This window comes from Mya arenaria, chromosome 13 (genome assembly GCF_026914265.1).
Source record: "Mya arenaria isolate MELC-2E11 chromosome 13, ASM2691426v1".
Classification (NCBI taxonomy): Eukaryota; Metazoa; Mollusca; class Bivalvia; order Myida; family Myidae; genus Mya; species Mya arenaria.
Window position 1 is genome coordinate 42,867,427 of NC_069134.1, and position 20,666 is coordinate 42,888,092.

A 20,666-nucleotide genomic window follows, 5' to 3' on the forward strand; every position below is an offset into this window, starting at 1 on the left:
GCTCACCCCAAGATGGAAGTTATTGGGCGGTGCTAGGTGATAGCCCTGGATGTCCCCTACATGCCAGTACCCGGTCTTGGGGCGTCACATCGCCTCCTTCTGGTCGTAACAGCCACCCAAAGTAGGTCCATGTGCTTGTTTTACCCAAATAGGGGGTCCTGGACGTTGGGGGTCAATTTTGGTCAAGCTCACCCCAAGATGGAAGTTATTGGGCGGTGCTAGGTGATAGCCCTGGATGTCCCCTACATGCCAGTACCCGGTCTTGGGGCGTCACATCGCCTCCTTCTGGTCGTAACAGCCACCCAAAGTAGGTCCATGTGCTTGTTTTACCCAAATAGGGGGTCCTGGACGTTGGGGGTCAATTTTGGTCAAGCTCACCCCAAGATGGAAGTTATTGGGCGGTGCTAGGTGATAGCCCTGGATGTCCCCTACATGCCAGTACCCGGTCTTGGGGCGTCACATCGCCTCCTTCTGGTCGTAACAGCCACCCAAAGTAGGTCCATGTGCTTGTTTTACCCAAATAGGGGGTCCTGGACGTTGGGGGTCAATTTTGGTCAAGCTCACCCCAAGATGGAAGTTATTGGGCGGTGCTAGGTGATAGCCCTGGATGTCCCCTACATGCCAGTACCCGGTCTTGGGGCGTCACATCGCCTCCTTCTGGTCGTAACAGCCACCCAAAGTAGGTCCATGTGCTTGTTTTACCCAAATAGGGGGTCCTGGACGTTGGGGGTCAATTTTGGTCAAGCTCACCCCAAGATGGAAGTTATTGGGCGGTGCTAGGTGATAGCCCTGGATGTCCCCTACATGCCAGTACCCGGTCTTGGGGCGTCACATCGCCTCCTTCTGGTCGTAACAGCCACCCAAAGTAGGTCCATGTGCTTGTTTTACCCAAATAGGGGGTCCTGGACGTTGGGGGTCAATTTTGGTCAAGCTCACCCCAAGATGGAAGTTATTGGGCGGTGCTAGGTGATAGCCCTGGATGTCCCCTACATGCCAGTACCCGGTCTTGGGGCGTCACATCGCCTCCTTCTGGTCGTAACAGCCACCCAAAGTAGGTCCATGTGCTTGTTTTACCCAAATAGGGGGTCCTGGACGTTGGGGGTCAATTTTGGTCAAGCTCACCCCAAGATGGAAGTTATTGGGCGGTGCTAGGTGATAGCCCTGGATGTCCCCTACATGCCAGTACCCGGTCTTGGGGCGTCACATCGCCTCCTTCTGGTCGTAACAGCCACCCAAAGTAGGTCCATGTGCTTGTTTTACCCAAATAGGGGGTCCTGGACGTTGGGGGTCAATTTTGGTCAAGCTCACCCCAAGATGGAAGTTATTGGGCGGTGCTAGGTGATAGCCCTGGATGTCCCCTACATGCCAGTACCCGGTCTTGGGGCGTCACATCGCCTCCTTCTGGTCGTAACAGCCACCCAAAGTAGGTCCATGTGCTTGTTTTACCCAAATAGGGGGTCCTGGACGTTGGGGGTCAATTTTGGTCAAGCTCACCCCAAGATGGAAGTTATTGGGCGGTGCTAGGTGATAGCCCTGGATGTCCCCTACATGCCAGTACCCGGTCTTGGGGCGTCACATCGCCTCCTTCTGGTCGTAACAGCCACCCAAAGTAGGTCCATGTGCTTGTTTTACCCAAATAGGGGGTCCTGGACGTTGGGGGTCAATTTTGGTCAAGCTCACCCCAAGATGGAAGTTATTGGGCGGTGCTAGGTGATAGCCCTGGATGTCCCCTACATGCCAGTACCCGGTCTTGGGGCGTCACATCGCCTCCTTCTGGTCGTAACAGCCACCCAAAGTAGGTCCATGTGCTTGTTTTACCCAAATAGGGGGTCCTGGACGTTGGGGGTCAATTTTGGTCAAGCTCACCCCAAGATGGAAGTTATTGGGCGGTGCTAGGTGATAGCCCTGGATGTCCCCTACATGCCAGTACCCGGTCTTGGGGCGTCACATCGCCTCCTTCTGGTCGTAACAGCCACCCAAAGTAGGTCCATGTGCTTGTTTTACCCAAATAGGGGGTCCTCGACGTTGGGGGTCAATTTTGGTCAAGCTCACCCCAAGATGGAAGTTATTGGGCGGTGCTAGGTGATAGCCCTGGATGTCCCCTACATGCCAGTACCCGGTCTTGGGGCGTCACATCGCCTCCTTCTGGTCGTAACAGCCACCCAAGTTCCGTGATGTTTGGTTTCAATTGGTTAGGCTGTGGTGGCCTGTACGTCTAAACATAGATTGATCATGATTGCATGTTTATTTAATTGTTCATTAATATTCATTTAATATTACATTTATTGCATCATACAGAACGTCCAGTCCTCGTTTAGTGGTTACTAATACATTTATACAGCGATCGATGTTATTGATATCAAACCAGACTTGTTGTCTTCTTTAATCGATATTCTTTCATCATTTTTTTATTGCATTAAACTGAATTACGTCCAATTTTTATTCAGCGTTCACCAATAAATGTGTTTTATGTTTCCTTTTACTTCCACAATCTGTTGCATTTCAAGAATTTTCAGTGCAAAATTTATTGCGGTTATGATTAAATTCCTTATTGGCTGCTGACTTAATGTATTTGGCAATTTTCTCTATTTCGTCGTATCTATTTCCGTAAGTCAACGCAAACACTTATTGGCTGCTAGCTATTGGCTGCTGGCTTGGCGTTAGCGGCGGAAAAAGTGTAAATCAACTTTTCTATTTTACATTATCAACAAGAACACTATTGAATTTGACGAAGCTTTCTCATTGCATTTCATATCTTGAAAAAGTTGCTTATATATTATAAGAATTTTCGTAAAGTCTATCAACAGTTGACTTCGTGCCTAAACATATTTTCGGATAATTTTATTCGGACTACAGAGCAATCATAAGATTTTAGGCGTCGTTTTTATCATACTGGCAGCACTTAACATGTTTCTCCAAAAGAATACTATTAGATTTTGTGTGGGTTTCGTTGGTTTAAAACATTCGTTTTTAATGCATGTCTTCACAGACAATGAGCCATGAATTTATTTTTAGACATGACTCTTGTTATCTTCTTAGTCTAAAATGTTATACAGGATTCTTCCAATCCCTAACGTCTAAACGGGAATGTGCTAAAAACGGGGGTGTTTTAAAAATATTGAAATTGTTTTAAGTGAAGTATTTTATGGTTGAAATTGATCATAAAGAGTTATATTCATATTTTAACATGTACGTGAAATGTTATTTCGCACTAAACAAGCATTTAATGCATTAAAACAAGTTGTTTACCTTTCCAATAAAATGAAAGTTGACTGACACAGACAACAATTATGCGAAGGGGAACAACTCGATACAATCGTAATAACTCGGCCTCCTCCGACAAAGCTTCGAGATAGACCTCGTTATACAATCGTAACAACTCGGCCATGGCCGAAGTGTTCCGAGCGATTTAAAACTGTGCCCAAAAGCCTTGCAGGTGCCCTTCATATAGTATATATCGTTATGTTTTGACAGAATGAAATGAAGAAAAGCCGTCAAACTCATAATTATAAGTTGGATATTTATTTTTTGTGTACGGAACTAATATAAAATAACATCTGGTAATATTTCTTGTTTTTATTATATTTTATAGACGCAATATGCTTTAACCCGGAATCCTGATCGGAACAACTACCCACTTTTGATACTAAACAATTTGAACGTGAAGGATTTGCCATATCAAAAATCTAAAAAAAATCCGTCAACGTACAATTATTTGGACTAGTTATCTTCTAACTCAGATAAATGGGCATTTTAAAATTGTATGACTGGAAGTATAAAAACAAAGTACTCTACAAATTAGTCAAAGTTAAGTTTAATTAGGAGATAAATTTAAACGGATCTTTTATTTCCTACAATTCTTTTTTTTTTTCAGTTAATTCTTTCAAAATGGCTTCAAGAGGAAGACGCCCAATTCGTCCTCAGGGTGGCTTTGGTGCTGCTCCGGAACCAAAGAGCGGTGTGCCTGCATCCATGATAAAGTCTGCTAGACAGTCTGGGCAGTTAAACCTCTCTGGTAGAAGTCTAACATCAGGTACCAGCGCAACCACACGGTGTATTATTATATAAAGTTTCCATCCTGATTCTAATGAAGTAAACTTTGACGTTCTGTCTAAACAAGAACATTGTTGGAAAAATTGATGATGTTCCCCTATTACTTCATGATGTTTTCCTATTACTTGATTATAAGATAATATAGATCTATGCTCGCATTTATAACTGAAAAATGTGAGTCGCAAAGGCCAGTTTAGGAAAAAAGTAAAATGTCCCAAGGTAAAGTGAACTACTCTAAAAGCAAAAAAAGAGAGTACATGTATATAGGGAAATCAAGTTAGGCAGCAAGCAGTTTTCAAGGAAGTTAAAAAAGCTGCCATGATTTTAGAATTTTTTCAAGTGTCATTTTCTTCCTAAGTGCCAGACACAGTTTGGCGTATCAACATCGATGTCCCAGAGGAGGGTAAGACAGTCTCAATGGATGGAGGTGATGACCGCTGGTGGGAACAGACGGACCTTACCAAGCTTATCCTGGCTTCCAATTGGCTCACTGGAGTCTCTGAGGACATCAGTAACCTGCCTGCTCTTACTGTACTTGATGTGGGTATCACTGCTTTCCTGTTGTTTTAACATCGGGTTTTAGAATTCTTAGAATGAGTTTTTGTAGATGCTTGACGCATTCCTAATTGAATAAGTTTGTAAGATGGTTTGCCATCTTTTTTATACAAATGGCTACAGATTCTTTAATTAATGAAAATTAATTGTTTGCAAAACTGCAAGGGAAATCATGATTACATCTTTATTAAGCAGGAAATGATATTCAGCAACATTTTAATTGTTATTGAAAAAAAAGCAATGTGGTTTAGAAACACATTTAATTTGCAACTTCACAAATTTTGTGTGGACATGTGTTTTAAAAAAAAATATACACTTTGATAATACACTTCAAAAAGTTACTCTTAGTGTTTAAAGAAGATTTCCTGTACATTTTTACTAATTTCTTAAATGTCTTTATTCTGATTTTGCATTTAATTTACTGAACTATTTTTATCGCTATCATCATCTGTCATAATAAGTTCTTGTTTTCTTTCCTTCATCCAGGTTCATGACAATCGTCTTGAGAGTCTCCCACAGGCCCTCGGCAGTTTGCAGAACCTACAGAAACTAGATGTCAGGTGAGATATGCATGTTACACTCAAATTAAGCAATAAAAAGCAAGGCAGGTAGTCATTAAACATCTCAAGCCATTTCCGAAATTGAATTATTTTTCCTTATTTAAGTATTTCACTGGTCATATGGGATAACTTCTTGATAATGTCCAAAATACTTTATTTCATGCTTTTATGTAAAAAGTGACTGATATCTTTAAATTTGTCTATAAATTGTTTAGGAAATTGATGTAAGGTAGCAAATTACTTAAGATGTGTTTACTGATACTTCTCGGCGCTCTTCATCTTTCTGTTTTCTGTAAACCATTAAAATAATTTCTGACCCTTTTGTTAACACAATTATGAATTTTTTAAAGCTATGTTTTGTGTACATAATGCATTATTTTACAAAACAAAACTAAAAGGGTTTAATAATTGTTACCATGTCAGTACTTAACAAGTTGATAAAGATAACTTATATGAACCTAAATTTCAAAATCATATTCTCATTTGCATGCAATTCAATGTATAAATTATTATGTTTTAGTACTCTCCCTTTAGCTACAAAATAGTTATGGAATGATGTAAACACATTTCTGATAAATTTACTCTACATTCAACATACATGTAGCCATCAAAAACACATGTTTAAAGAGATGGGGGTTCTCTTTGATGTTGCACATCTTAAGCAGATTTTTCAACAAAAAATGGTTTATATATTGACGAAAACCAGGCAAGAGGGCATTCATATCATTCACAATTTTACCGGTACTTTGATTTTTTATTTCGTGTCTTAAATGCAAAAAATTATATCAATCTTCATGAAACTTAGTGTGAATATGGTTCATCTTGGGTCAAAAACTAGGTCACTAGGTCAAATATTAAAACAAAAAACTCTGTTTTAAGTTTTTCATTCCTTTTACAAATTCATCACTGTTTATCCAATCTTCATAAAACTTGGTCAGAATATTTCTCAGCATGATATTTAGGACCAGAGTGAATCTAGATCATCTCATGTCAAAAACAAGGTCATAAGGGCCAATTAAGAAAAAATACTTTCATAATTTCATCAGTGATTATCCATGTACTGGTACATGAAAATTGCATGCCCAGTGGGTATATGAGTCATCTCAGATCAAAATCTAGGTCACTAGATCAAAACTTTAGAAACAATTTTGTGTTTGAGTTTCTTATTCCTCTCATAAATTAAACATTATTTATCCAATCAATCGCATTTGTCAGAATGAAAAATCTGGCTTTAATGCCGTTTCTGAATTAACCCCCTTGTTTTAAATGTCAATTGGTATTTGATTACATAATGATTTAGTAATACATTTTTTTCTTTTAACAATTAATTTTAAATAAAAAATCTAACATGATAGCTGATTTTTTACTCTTATACAAAACCATTAACCTGAAGTTGATGTGCAGACTTTTGAATATGCATAACATTGTAATTCTGTATTATATATAATTTATTATGCATTAAACAAATATATTTGGAGACGATCTAAATGATTGATTCAATATCTTGTTTTATTGTCCATATTTGTTTGAACAACAATGCATGGTTACACATCTAGTATTTCATGTCAGATGAATTTACTGGATACACATCAATTATATCGGTGTTTGGACTGGTAGTTGTGATATACTCCAGTTATTAATTGATTGCTTAAAATTTCTGCATGTTTTGTAGCCGCAACAAGCTTACAGAGGTGCCATTGTGCATAACGAGATTACAGAATCTGCGCAGCCTTCAGTTAGAGCATAACCAGTTAGCTAGCCTTCCACAGGAGATTGGTGCTCTCATGTTCCTCGAACAGTTGGTAAAGTATTGGTTACTTGCATGATTGATTAAATGGCTTATGACAAAGTATTATTAGAACATATCAAGCTGGCTGGCCTGCTACAAGAGATTGGGGCTCTCATGTTTTTCAAACATCTGGTAAAGTATTGGTGACTTGCATTATTGTTAATATGGCTTTGAAAAAGTAATGTTGGAATATAACAAGCTAGCTAGCCTCCCACATGAAAATGGGACTCTCAAATTTCTCAAACAACTGGTTATTAAATGGTTTTTGTTACATTTTACAAATCAACTTTAAATTGTTGTACAGAAAGAAAAATGCTAATGCTTTTCAGCATTCGATGAAGAAATATGGGTAGAGATGGCTGTTGAAAGTTGCTGTTGTGATCTTATAAATATTAATTAACCTGTTTACTTGTAATGCTGTCTATGTCCTAACAAACATGCCAGCGAGTATCAGCCATCTGGGTCACCTTATTACCGTAGTCTGAACATTTTCAACAAGTAGATTTCCTTACTGCCCCAGTTTATATTTTCAATATCTTATATACCTTGTCATCTGTTTAAGGATATATCAAACAACCAGCTAACGACCGTGCCAGTGAGTATCGGCCATCTGAGTCATGTGATGAGGCTGAACATTTCTAACAACAAGATCGCCTCACTGCCTCCTGAGATTGGCTGCATGAATGGTATAATATCAGTCTTTGAAAATTGATTTCTGATCAACAAGCTCAAAATATTAGTATTTTATTTTCTTGATTGATAAAGCTGAAACAAACCTGACTTTATCAAATTTAGGTATTATAAAACTGCCCAACAGACATTTTACCACGGTAAAATTATGTTAATTTTGACTAATAATAAAATTGGGTGAAGTAGATACAATTTGTTCATCAAGAAAAGCAAAGATGTAAAACCGCTATGAAAATCTTTTGGATCTTTCTCTGTATATATTTGATGAGCACAGCATAAATGCATGACGTTATTATGATGTATGATATAATTACAAAAATGTCTAGGTTTAGCCCTTTCTAAAGTCTTAGTATAATTTTTCATGCATTTGTATGTTCTACAACTTCTGACCATTTTTTTTTTTATTTTGGTTTGTTCTGTTGAAACAAAAGAGTGTTTTAATTCAGTATATGTTGGTTGTGTCCCTTTACCTTTAAATAGCTGCAAAATGCAAATAGTTAATAGTAACAGGATTGTTTCCCTTTATTTCATACTGCAAGCCATACAGTTATAGTACCAGGCAAGTTGTTATCACATGCTGAAGAATTCCTTGACTCTCAATATCTGACATGAAAGACAATTACATTTTACATGTTTGAAGAATAATTATTAATAACTAAGCTTTTTTGTGTTAAACACATCATATTGTAGAGTGTCAATGTCTGTTATTCTTTTCGAAACAATAAGAGCCATCATTATACTTGACCTTTTTAAAACCAAATTATTTACTTGTTGCTGATTGTCTAACCAAGATAATTGTTTCTAATACCATAGTTAGTTGTTGCTAGAATTGTTCTACTTTTTCTGACCAATGACACCTTTAAATTTGAAAACAATTTGTTCTAGGTTTACGTGAATTGGATGCGACCCACAATGAGTTGTCTGGATTGCCACAAGAAGTGGGGACACTAATTCATCTGGAGCGACTATACCTGCGTCATAACCGCCTTACATACTTGCCTGTGCTTACAGACTGCTCAAACCTTAAGGTAACACATCAGTCCACTGTCTAAGGTATTAGAGAATGCATTTCTAAAAGATAGTTATTGTTCTACTTAATGAATGTCTTTAACGCTGATTATTTGGTTTGCCTTGTTTTCTATAAAGGTTCTAGTAAACAGGCTGAAATCTCAAGTTACTGATTTTAAGATAAAGTACATTCAATACATGCTGCTTTTATAGTACTGTATACCTACAAATTTGCCTCTGCACTGATGATGCTACTAAATCTTAAGTAACTAACATTCTTAAGAAACAACTATTTTCATTAATAAGTTCAATTTTATTGACAGACTTTCAGGGTTCTACCATTTAAAAATTCAACTGTCCAAGGAAAGCAAAATGATACAATACAAGGGCAGGATCTTCTTCATTTTATGTCTTTGTAAAATAAACTAAAGGATGATGGTGCTTTTATGGAAAATGGATATAAATTATATATATATATATAAACCATTTTGTGCAATTCTCTCCTCATCCTAAACATTTTTTCTTATTCTTCTTGTTATTGGCTTAAGTATTCAATCATAGATAAATTAAAAAAAACAGCAAAGTCAGACAGATACTACATAATCAACATAATGATTGTAGTAATAAAATCATACAGCAAAAATGCAAAATCTGAAGTGTTGGAACATGCATAAAAGCTATTTGATTATTAACTGATCATTGATTCCCAACACAACTGTTTCAGGAGTTACATGTTGGTAACAACCAAATCAGCGCAATAACTGCAGAGCACATTTCACATCTGCCCGCTATATCCATCCTGGATCTCCGTGACAACAAGCTCTCTAGTCTCCCTGATGAGATCGTGCAACTCCAGTCTCTCGAGAGGCTTGATGTTACAAACAATGACCTAGCTGGGTATGAATTTTTTTTTATCTTTTTTTGTTTTTCGAGAATAAAAGAGTTAGAAGTACCCATTATTGTCATGGAAATTTGCCACCTGTGCTGGCAATTCAAGATATTCAAATGAAACTTCATACGTTAAGCATGTTCCTAAAAACAATATGCACACGTAATGCAAGGCCAATAACCCTGGCTGTAATAATTGATATTCTCCAATTTGGACTGGAAACACCCCCAATTAAGATGAGCAAATGAGGCAATGTTCTTTAGTTATGAATTTGGTAATTTTGATTTATTAGTGTTACAATAAGGAATAGAAGTCTAGATGTTTCATTACTTTTGTATGTTTTCTCCAGTTTGCCGAATGTCCTGGGGACAGTCACGACTCTGAAATCCATAGTGGTTGATGGTAATCCCATGAAGACAATCAGAAGGGACATTGTCATGGTAGGAGAAGATTTATGTTACAACATTTATATATCATTTTACTCCTCAATTAAAATCAGGGCTCATGTTAAAAATGTCATTTTGAGTCTGAGTTTCAGAAGCAACCTTTAAAAGTGCAAATCTTATATACTTATAAAATTGCTACCTTTTAAGCAATGATGCGCTCACTTGCTCAAACCCAACACCCATTTATTCATTACCTGAACATTTATATTTCATACACGACCATGTACATAAAGACAATAACGAAAGTATGACACTTACTAGTACTTCAATTAAGGGTTAAAAAATAATTTAAATGCCAGCAGTATTGAAGAACCACTATCAAACAGTTGCCATATTTTTTTGGAAAGAAATTAATATGAAATGAATAATCAATCAATAAAACATTGAGATATAAAGGTTAATTTTTTCCTTAACTAGAGAGGCACTCAAGAGATCAAAAAGTATTTACGCAGTCGTATCGAAGAACCAGTCAATATCCCCGAAGGTACAAGAAATGGGGTCCAGTCTAGCGAAGGCCAGTCAGGGGTCATAGGGGCTGGAGGTCAGGGAGTTGATGCCCATGAGGTGTGCCAGATGAAAAACCTTGATTTTAGGTAAGTTGTCCATTACTGTAGATTGGTTAAATTTTAAGATGGTTGAAGTTTTGCTGTGTTTTGACTTGGACATAAAGCATTGGTTTATATGTCCCTGGTTTTGAACTTGTCCCAGAAATTGAACAAGCTGGCAGTGAAAGGGGAGGTAACTCCTATCAACCTAAGCTGTCTCTATAAGCAATAATTTTGGATTTTATCAACTATTTGTTTTCCCGCAGTAACAAGAAGTGTTCCAAGATACCGGAGGAAGTTATCAAGCTGGCAGTGAAAGGGGAGGTAACTTCAGTCAACCTGAGCAAGAACTCCTTTACTCAACTGCCTGAGGGGTAAATGTTTCTTGAATATATGTTTTCCTTAAGAATTGCTTGGAAATAATGGGGGAACAATGGTTCCTTGGCAAAAAGTGTATGAGAACATTTCTTTATCTGGAGAAGATGACAACCTACATGTAATGTGTCTTGTTGCTGAAGCTAAATTAAATTATTGATAGAGGAGTTTAAAGGTGTATCTATAAGGCTGTATGGATAGAGGAGTAAAAAAGCCTATGAATGAGACTATTGAGGGGAGTTCAAAGGAAAATGTATGTGACTATTGAAAGAGGAGTTAAAAGGCATTTGTTTGAGACTATTGAAAGAGGAATTGAAAGGCGTTTGTATGAGACTATTGATAGAGGACTAAAAAGGAAACTATATGAGACTATTGAAAGAGGAGTTAAAAGGCATATGTATGAGACTATTGAAAGAGGAGTTAAAAGGCATATGTATGAGACTATTGAAAGAGGAGTTAAAAGGCGTATGTATGAGACTATAATATTGAAAGAGGAGTTAAAAGGCATATGTATGAGACTATTAAGAGGAGTTAAAAGGCGTATGTATGAGACTAAAATATTGAAAGAGGAGTTAAAAGGCGTATGTATGAGACTATTATTGCTAGAGGAGTAAAAAGGCATATTTTTAAAGGCAAGGGTTAATAGTAGAGTAGTAGTCTTGAGAGACAAACTTTCAATTGAATTGTTTTACTAAATTTCCTGTTATATGAGCATTTTTTTTGACACAGAATAAGTTTCTCCTTTGTTTAAGATTGATGTTGATCTCAGACTTCTTGAAGGAATTGAACCTGGGCTTTAACAAGCTGACTTCCCTGCATACAGATATTGGACTCTACTTCAAACTTACAACCCTTGATCTGCGGTAGGTACAGTTCATCTGAGTTCCATTATTTTAATAGAGGTGGTATGGAAATACATGTACATATTATTTAAGAGTCTCTATTACTGACTGAAAATGTCTCATTTTTCGTTCAGTATAAACATTGCTATTATTGCACCAAATATTACACATTTCTTTTTTAAGCATCAAAGAGAAAAAATCAATCTGTACTTTATTTTGTCAAATTAATGCCCAGTTCCATAAAATTTAATATAAATAATTTAAATACTTTTCGGCTGATAAAAACGATCAAATGGAAAATATAGTTATCAGATTGATATGCAGCATTGTTGAGAACAAGGACTGAAGATTTTGAAGTTGATGTTTCCTTTTTATTTATTTTCACAGAAGCAGGTCTGAGTAATGAAAAAGATAAAAATTCTTACAAGTAGTGTCTCATAACCTACCTAATACATGTTGCTCTTGGTTATTTTCTAGAAACAACATGCTGTCAGATCTTCCCAGTGATATGGCGTCCTTAAAAGGGCTGAGGGAAATATATTTGTCTTTCAACAGGTGAGTTTTATTTGTGCTTATATACTGTTGAGACTTATTGGATTAAGTCTTTCGGTGCATTTTATTCAATTTAAAGCTTATCTTTTCCAAGGAAAATGTCTGTAGTATTGTTGGCATCATAGTAGCCTGTAGGGAATGTTGAGCTCACGCCTTCATGTTTGTGATATAACTCTATCTTATGCTATTTTGTTTTTCTCTAATAACATTCCAATTTGTTTGTTATTAGCTTTTTATACACCTGTTCATAGATCAGGACATATTATAGTTTCACCTGCAGTGTAGAGTAGGCCAGTGGTCCTCAGGCTGTCATCCAGTATGTTGTTCAATCATTAACTTTAATTATAGAAATTACCTAAAATCGGTCTTGCCCTATCAACGACTTTAGAAGGCATTGTCCAATTGTCATCAAATTGTTGAGAATGTGTATGGAAATAATATCTCGGTCAGCCATGTTGCCTCTTTCACTCCAGAGTAACGACCCTGAATTGGAAAAAAGTGTATTTACAGTGTCTGCTCTCAAAATGTGGCTTAACATACAACCACCTATCATCTAATTTGCTGTCCTAATAATAGGACGGGCATTTTTATGGATAGTTGGCGAGCTTGTTTGTTCTGGTCAAAACCTTGGTGTTGTTGTCCTTGTCTGTGTGCAAAAACTTAATCTTTGGCCTTAACTAAAAACAAACAGTCAAGATTTTGAAATGAAACTTTGTGCACATATTTCCAGAGATTGTATGATTTTCCATTTCAGCAAAGGCTTAATATTTTATATTTCAACTTAGTCTACCTATATTACCTACAAATGAATCAAACCAAAGTAATGGAAAGTTCATCGTCTGATACCCCATATACACTACTGCACTATGCTTGTTTGTGTTGCATATAACAACTGCTTAAAAAAGTTCTTCAGTTAATTTCCATTGGCCAATCCTTACCTTTCTTGCTTTTTCTATTGGTTAACTTATTATATCTTTAACCATATACTAGTAGCGCTGTTTTTATTCTTGTTGTTGTGTAGATAAAGAAGATTTTTATGTGGTATTCTGGAATGGCGCTTTCCATACACAACAAACCCAATCAGGTGATCCATTAATAAGGATGATTTTTCCCTCAACATATAAAGTAAACTGTAACATGTACTTTTTTGAATTGCGTAACAAAAACAAAGAAAAGTTATGATAGAAAAAGTATGGTACATGTACCATAAATACTTTATTAGAAGTATGATGATTAAAATTGATGTCAAAATACTTTATATGTTCCACAAAAGTGAGTTATTTAAATATCACATGTCAGATTGATATCTCAGAGGTATGCCCTGCGTGTTCGACTTAAGTTGAAATGTTTAAAAAATGGAAACATTTGAAAACTAAATTTGAATAAAGCAACATTTGAGTATGCAGTTTAGCATAAAGAGTAAAATTTAATGTAAGGTATGTTGTAAATTTATGATCTGCTCCTAGCTTATATTTTAGTTATATGCCTAAAGCGCAGGACGTTATTACTTAATTACAGTTATTTATGACAAATCGAAACATTTGTCCACAGATTTTATGAACTCATTCTATGAAAATTTCATTTGAATAATTTCAGATTATACTAAATGTGATATAAACAAAATACTTATAATAAAAATGAACATATATGTGGTATAGACAATTATCAATGCATCCACCTTAGTCATAACTTAAATTCATCAAGATTTTCAAATGAAACTTAGGCATGTTACTGGAGACAATATGCACAAGCATAGCAATATCCATAACTCTTATTTTAAAGCTGTAATAACTGTTGAGTTATGCCCCATTTTGAATGAAAAACACTTCCTTATTGTGCTATTTTTAAACAATTGTTGCATGCCATTTCATTATGTTCAATTTTAACAGTCTTTAAAGGTAGTTCATCCATCAGTAATACAAAACATTGCTGTTTTATTTGTTTTTAGCTCGACTATTTGAAGAATAGGTGGGCTATACTACTCGCCCCAGCGTCAGCGTCCGGTTAAAGTTTTAGGGCAAGTTGGGATTTTCACTTATAAGTCCAATACCCTACATTCAATTGACTTAATACTTCACACAGTTGTTCAGGGCCATCACATGATGAGGTTAGATAACTCCATATTATTCTTTACACAGATTAGCGCCCCTGATTGACTATGGAACTTAGGTTTTAGGGCAAGTTGGAATATTTATTAATAACTTCTATGTCCTTTGTTCAATTGACTTAATACTTCACACAGTTGTTCAGGACCATCCCACAATGAGGTTACATAACTCCATATTATCCTAAATACAAGTTATGGCCCCTGATTGACTTAGGTTAAAGTTTTAGAGCAGGTTAAAGTTTTAGGGCAAGTTGGGATTTTCACTTAAAACTCCAATACCTTTCATTCAATTGACTTAATGCTTCACACAGATGTTCAGAGCCATCACATAATGAGGTTAGATAACTCTATATTATCTTTTATACAAATTATGGCCCCTGATTGACTATGGAACTTAGGTTAAAGTTTTAGGGCAGGTCGGGATATTGTTTAATAACTTCTATACCCTTCATTCAATTGACTTAATACTTCACACAATTGTTCAGGACCATCACCCAATGAGGTTACATAATTCCATATCCTTAATACAAGTTATGGCACCTGATTGACTTAGGTTAAAGTTTTAGGCAAGTAAAAGTTAAGGGCAAGTTGGGATTTTAATAAAAAAAACTTCTATACTGTTCATTAATTGCACTTAATAAAATTCAAAAGTATTTACGACCATCTTACAACAAGAAACATAACTCCGTTTTAAGCCTAAATACAAATTATGGCCCTTGAATTTTTTTTATTTTTTTTTAATTTCCTTTGAAAGACATATTTGTATATTCTTAACCACATTTTCATAATGGGAAATCAAGTTATTTGAATGACTTGCGTCATTGTTTGGGCGGGCTGGTGGGAGGGCAGACTCAAAGTCACCTTATGTATCGAATAATTTTAGTTAGGTTTGACATAAAGAGACCAAACTTTGTATTTTTATACGTTATTGTATTCTAAGTCAAAGCGGCATAGTCGAGCGCGCTGTCTAACGACGGCTCTTGTTTGTTTATGTGAGTTTATCATGGTCTGCCCACACTCATTTGCTGCATTATATGGCATGACTTCACAGTGATGAAATCATGACTTAGATTGTCTTTATATGCCATTATTGACATGAGATAGAAGTGACAGCAATACGCCATCAAATCCAGACATTGTAAGACGTGAAGTAACCGACTGAGATACGAGAGATATGGGTGTGATACCCTTGCTCTTTTCGAAGAGACCTCTTGGTTCTTTAACATGCTCTGTGTAAAGCACCGATACACAAGTTATAACTTTCCTTGGATGTACCTGTAATGACTGCACCATTTTCCAAGTGCTATCCTTTAAATGCTGAACGCTAGGCAAGGGAGCTTATAAATAATGGCTATATTATTGTAGTAAAACTTTGTTTTATTACCTGTCTTTATTAGTTAATCAATATAAATTTAACATGAAAATATTATGATATTATAAAAATATCTTGATATTAACATCTAAATTTTACTTACACATCTTTGCATCCTTATGATAGATGGTCTACCTTAAGAATTTAAGGCAGAAATCTATGTGTTAAAATGTTTAATTGATATGACATCGATCCGCCCTTCTTTTGATATGCAACACTAATGGAAAAAATAACAAGTCACAAATGCTTCGATAGTAATCAAATATCTTAAATATATCTGAAATTCTGAAAAACATATCAATGTAAAAATATACTACATGTACATTACAGTTACAAATGATTGTATTAAGGTTTTATGAAACAGATAGACACTTTTGGCAAAATTTGTAAACATTGCGGAAAAAGTTCTGACATAATTTTGAACTATGTTATCCTTTTTGTCGATATGTTTCTTCAATCAGAAGGAAAATTAGAAGCGTCTAATTTTTATTCATAAATTTAAACAAATACAATTGTTAAAATGGTGTATGTGTCTTTAAAAATTAGGTCATTATCAATGGTTGTTGTAATCTGATCTCAATTAAGCAAGGTGAATGTCAATGTTAAAAGTCTGTTGGTGTAATGAAAACATATTTTTGTAACAGGGTTAGGTCAGTTGCTAAAGCAGGTGACCTGCCTGCAGAGGGTATAGGGTTCGATAAAAGTCTAGTGGCATTTCTTTCTTAGCATGCCATTAATTACTGAAAGCGATTAAACTAGGCCCCTTCTGTATGTCATAAATTGAATATTAATTTAAATCCTCAACTTCGACCCATTCCGAGGCCCTCATGTACAATACTGTGTGTCTGTGTTTAACTCTCCGATAAGACTCATGGTAAACGTTTCTATATCCACAACCGTAGATTTTGAAATTATACACGAGCACTTCAGCTCATTGTATAGTATCAATTATAAAGGTTATGGGAAAAGAAACTGTTTCGTACCATATTGTCAAGGATGTTGTTCAATAACAAGATGCAGTATGAGTCAATAGCATTGTAATTTATCAGCATGCTTGTTATTGAATAGTTAAGATCCGCCTACTTGTTACCGATCCAATATGGGAGTTAATGTATAGACAAAAACAAGAATCATTCTCAAACAAGGTACATATTTGTTTTTTGTACAGGTTTACAGTGTTTCCAGCTGTATTGTATGACCTTCCTAAGCTGGAGATTGTGTTTGCCAATGATAACAAGATAGAGACCATAGACGCTGCAGGACTGAAGAAACTGTCAGACCTAGCCACTCTCGATCTTCAGAACAACAACATTGGCAATGTCCCCCCAGAACTGGGGCTCTGCACTCAGCTCAAGTAAGTTCTTGCTTTTGAAGGTTTAAAGGGACTGGACACCAGATGATACAAATGCAAGAATAAAAGAACATTTTCAAAAAAATACATAAAATTGACATCATTGTGTACAATGCATTGAAACTAACTTTAAATATAAGTTGATGGCTTGTTTTGAGGAAATACTGTATTTGCCGTTTTTTTTACCAATCTGGTGTCTAGTCCCTTTATCGGTTGTTTGGGAGATTATGGTCCAAATTCACTTGGACATAATTATTCTTTAACGGGAAAACAAATATCTATGACATAATAATAACTTTATTATACATATAGATTCAAAAGGAAAAAACTGATACACCATGTCATGATAGCTTTGAAGTTACAAAAAATATTGGATGTGCCAGAACTGTTTCAGACAATTAAAAAAATTGTTGCCCTTCCTGTTACATAGGAACAATATGTCTATTAGTGGCAGATCTGTGGTCTAGTAGTATCACACTTGACTGTCAATCCAAGGGTCGCAGGTTCAATTCCCCACTGCACCACTAAACTATGCTAATGGTCTTCTGGGAGGGATGTCAAATTGGGGTCCCAATGTGACAGTGCTATACTGTGGTTATTGTTTAAGAACCAGGGTAGCTCTAACCAGGGTTACATTCTGTCAGTCACTATGCTTAAAAAAACATAAAATGACTAACAATCTTATTGGAGCACTTGCTGAATAGGCCTTGGAATGGGCAAGGCCTGAGAGCCAGTGTAAATAAGCTTACACACCACCACTAGGTGACAGGTTGCACTCCTTATTGTGAGCTATCGTGGCTGAAATCACGATTTTAATAGCTAGGATTTAATTTGCTATTAGTTGTTCATGTTTACCTCAAAACCTGTGGTTTTAATGTTTAAGTTACTGATATGTTGTGTAATTTATGGATGTTTATAGCATTTACTACATGTCGGTTCATTTTAGCTCCAGGGTAGTTAGATGAAAACTGAATGCTTGTAAATAGATATTGTTATGTCATTGAGTGCGAATACTTTAACCTTTGAGTTAATGCTTATAAATTTAAACATTATTAGCATATCTGTCTGTTTGCCTGTATGCCTGCTTGCCGAAGGTCTGTATGTCAAACAAATCATGTCTAGACTTCTCCTCTGACACTTACAGTTTTGATGAAATTTTGAAGTAATGAAAAATAAAATACTGAAATGTTTTCTATTTTGATTTTTGAAAAATTATTTATTGCATGCCAGCACATTGAACAGTTCTGATCATAACTTTCACTGTCTATATAACCATCAGTTTAAATAAGAATTGTGAGTTTTATTAGATTACCTTTTTTGGGGAGAAAAAAGCGCAGGAAATGTCTTGGCATTGGCAGGGTCATGATACAAACTTTATCTTAGCCATCGCTTGAAGACCATTTAAGATATTCAAATGAAACTTGGTACACATGTAGTCAGAGATAATATTGGTAGACCCATAACTCTTACAATAATAACATGAAAAGTCACCCATTTTCTTGTATGTATTTGTTATCCACAACCCTAAGACATAGGGCAGACATATTTGATATGAACCATGGCCTTGTGGTCTTTGTTAATGATGTTCAATATGTTTAAGGTCTCTTTAGCAATTGGAAAATTCTTTCTGTAGACCACCTCCCGCCATTCTCACCAAATTATTGTATTACTTTTTTATATATACATGTTTCAGGTCCCTACAGCTTATGGGAAATGCCTTCCGTATTCCACGTCCTCAAATTCTGGCCAAAGGAACTCTGGCACTGTTGGAACATTTACGTGGACGCATAGCAGAATGAGGAAACCTGACTGCATTATTCACAATGGACTTCCAGTTATGATTGAATTGACCTTGCTAATTGCTTGTTATTTGAGGTCAAAACTTGGTGCCTGAAAATGTTATAAACTAATTGATCAGTTGGATAAAACAGGTATTGTCGATTTTCAAAATGAAAATGTATGATTATTTTTTTTAAATAATTTATTGCTGTTTCTATGAAATATTTCAATAATAAATTTGTTTAATATTTGAATAAAACATCTTTATATTTGTTGATAGCTTTGTTCAAAGTTTTTATTATAGTAAACCAGACGCTGTTGCCATATTGTTTTCATATGAAATCATATTTTTCAAACATTCATAGCTGTGATTGTTTGTATTTTTGCAAAATTTAAAATGTCAAAGATTAATGATATATTTTTAGGTTATAACATGAAGTTAAAGCTGCAACTGAAATGTTTTATAAATTCAAGTTGGCTGTGTGTAGTATGCAAATAAACACTTTGTATTACAATGTTGGAAATTTATAGTGCTATGTGAATAACAAACTGTGATAAGTATGTCTTGGGACTAAACATTTCTAAGTTAGAAATTTAATTCCCATTATAACTCTGCCTATATTCAAGTGTTTTTTGCACATTTTGTTGTGTTCAGTTTCACCTTTCTTTGTTTCATTTTGACATGTTTTTTCGGTAATTGTTTGATAATTTGTTTTCGAAATAAATTTTGAAAGTTTGTGTTTTGTTAGTCAAGTGTAATACATTTAGATGTTGGTTATGTGATGATGATGGTGATGATGATGACGATGATGATGTGATGATGACGACGACGATGGTGATGTGATCAATCAGTTTTAAGTGTTTAAACCACAGGGGCCAGAAAAAAATTATTTAGAGAGAGGGGAGGGAGGGAGGGAGGGGAGGAAGGAGAGAGAGAGAGGGGAGGAAGGAGAGAGAGAGAGGGGGGAGGCAGGGAGGGGAGGAAGGAGAGAGAGAGGGGGAGTAAAGGCTAGAAAAAATAATGTGTTTCTGCTCCCTTTAATTTAAAGCTTGACTATATGAAATAATGCTCCAAACAATAGCGGCAAAAACTTAACTTATCCATATCTACTTAGAACGCCCTTTGTTCGTTGTTAATGTTTAAGGACACACGTACACAATTAGGATATCGATCTCAGAGGTTCAATTCTATTAAAAGCCATACCAAATTGTATATGTGATTAGCTTCAGATACTACCTAGGCCTAACATTTGGTTCGGGTAACCCGACCCTACCTACGAAATAGACGCCGACCTTACCGATTTATATACTTATAGTCCTAGTTAAGTTTATTTCTTTTAAGTATGTGTTTTAATTCGTAGCCTAAAACCATTAAAGCTTAATACAGAAGATGAATTTAATACCATTCCCCGATGATGACAATAATGTTCTATTAACATAAAGCCTAATAAAAAAAGCTTACATACCCTACCTGTTTTTGAAAGGATGGAGCATTAAACAAACCATTTTTAGGTCCTACCCGGCAGGAAAAGAAACCCATAGAAGTGTCTTGTAAAAAACAACATCTTGTAGTTTTTAAGACAACAACCGCAAAGCGGCTTTTATTCATAAGTAAGGCTGTCAGTTATATTGGTACATTACACGTAGCCTATACCCATGATAATTAACAAACCTTTCATAGTACAACACTATTTTTCTTGTGTCAGCTGCAAAAATCTGATCGTAGGGTTCAAACGGAGTTTTATAAGAAACT

General features: G+C 35.7%; 1 protein-coding gene across 2 annotated transcripts; it reads left to right on the forward strand.

The window, feature by feature from the left end:
- Window positions 1–2,627: 2,627 nt before the first annotated feature.
- Window positions 2,628–19,651, forward strand: LOC128212855 (leucine-rich repeat-containing protein 40-like). 2 transcript variants are annotated; one of them, XM_052918231.1, is made up of 15 exons: window positions 2,628–2,677; window positions 3,875–4,033; window positions 4,412–4,593; window positions 5,095–5,168; window positions 6,841–6,970; window positions 7,520–7,643; window positions 8,533–8,675; window positions 9,380–9,552; window positions 9,894–9,984; window positions 10,408–10,583; window positions 10,802–10,909; window positions 11,663–11,773; window positions 12,230–12,307; window positions 16,952–17,137; window positions 18,828–19,651. In XM_052918231.1, exons 2-15 carry the CDS (start codon window positions 3,889–3,891, stop codon window positions 18,931–18,933), a joined length of 1,827 nt encoding a protein of 608 aa, XP_052774191.1. In that variant the 5' UTR covers window positions 2,628–2,677; window positions 3,875–3,888; the 3' UTR covers window positions 18,934–19,651. The 2 variants fall into 2 exon arrangements, with proteins under 2 accessions (XP_052774191.1, XP_052774192.1); XM_052918232.1 differs by lacking the exon at window positions 2,628–2,677 and adding an exon at window positions 3,119–3,133.
- Window positions 19,652–20,666: the final 1,015 nt, after the last annotated feature.

Excerpts from the sequence above, each read along its gene's own strand:
- LOC128212855 (XM_052918231.1), top strand. The coding sequence starts at position 3,889 with ATGGCTTCAAGAGGAAGACGCCCAATTCGTCCTCAGGGTGGCTTTGGT. Across the intron at positions 4,034-4,411 it reads TGGTAGAAGTCTAACATCAG|TGCCAGACACAGTTTGGCGT; the intron begins GTACCAGCGCAA and ends TTTCTTCCTAAG. Across the intron at positions 7,644-8,532 it reads TGAGATTGGCTGCATGAATG|GTTTACGTGAATTGGATGCG; the intron begins GTATAATATCAG and ends AATTTGTTCTAG.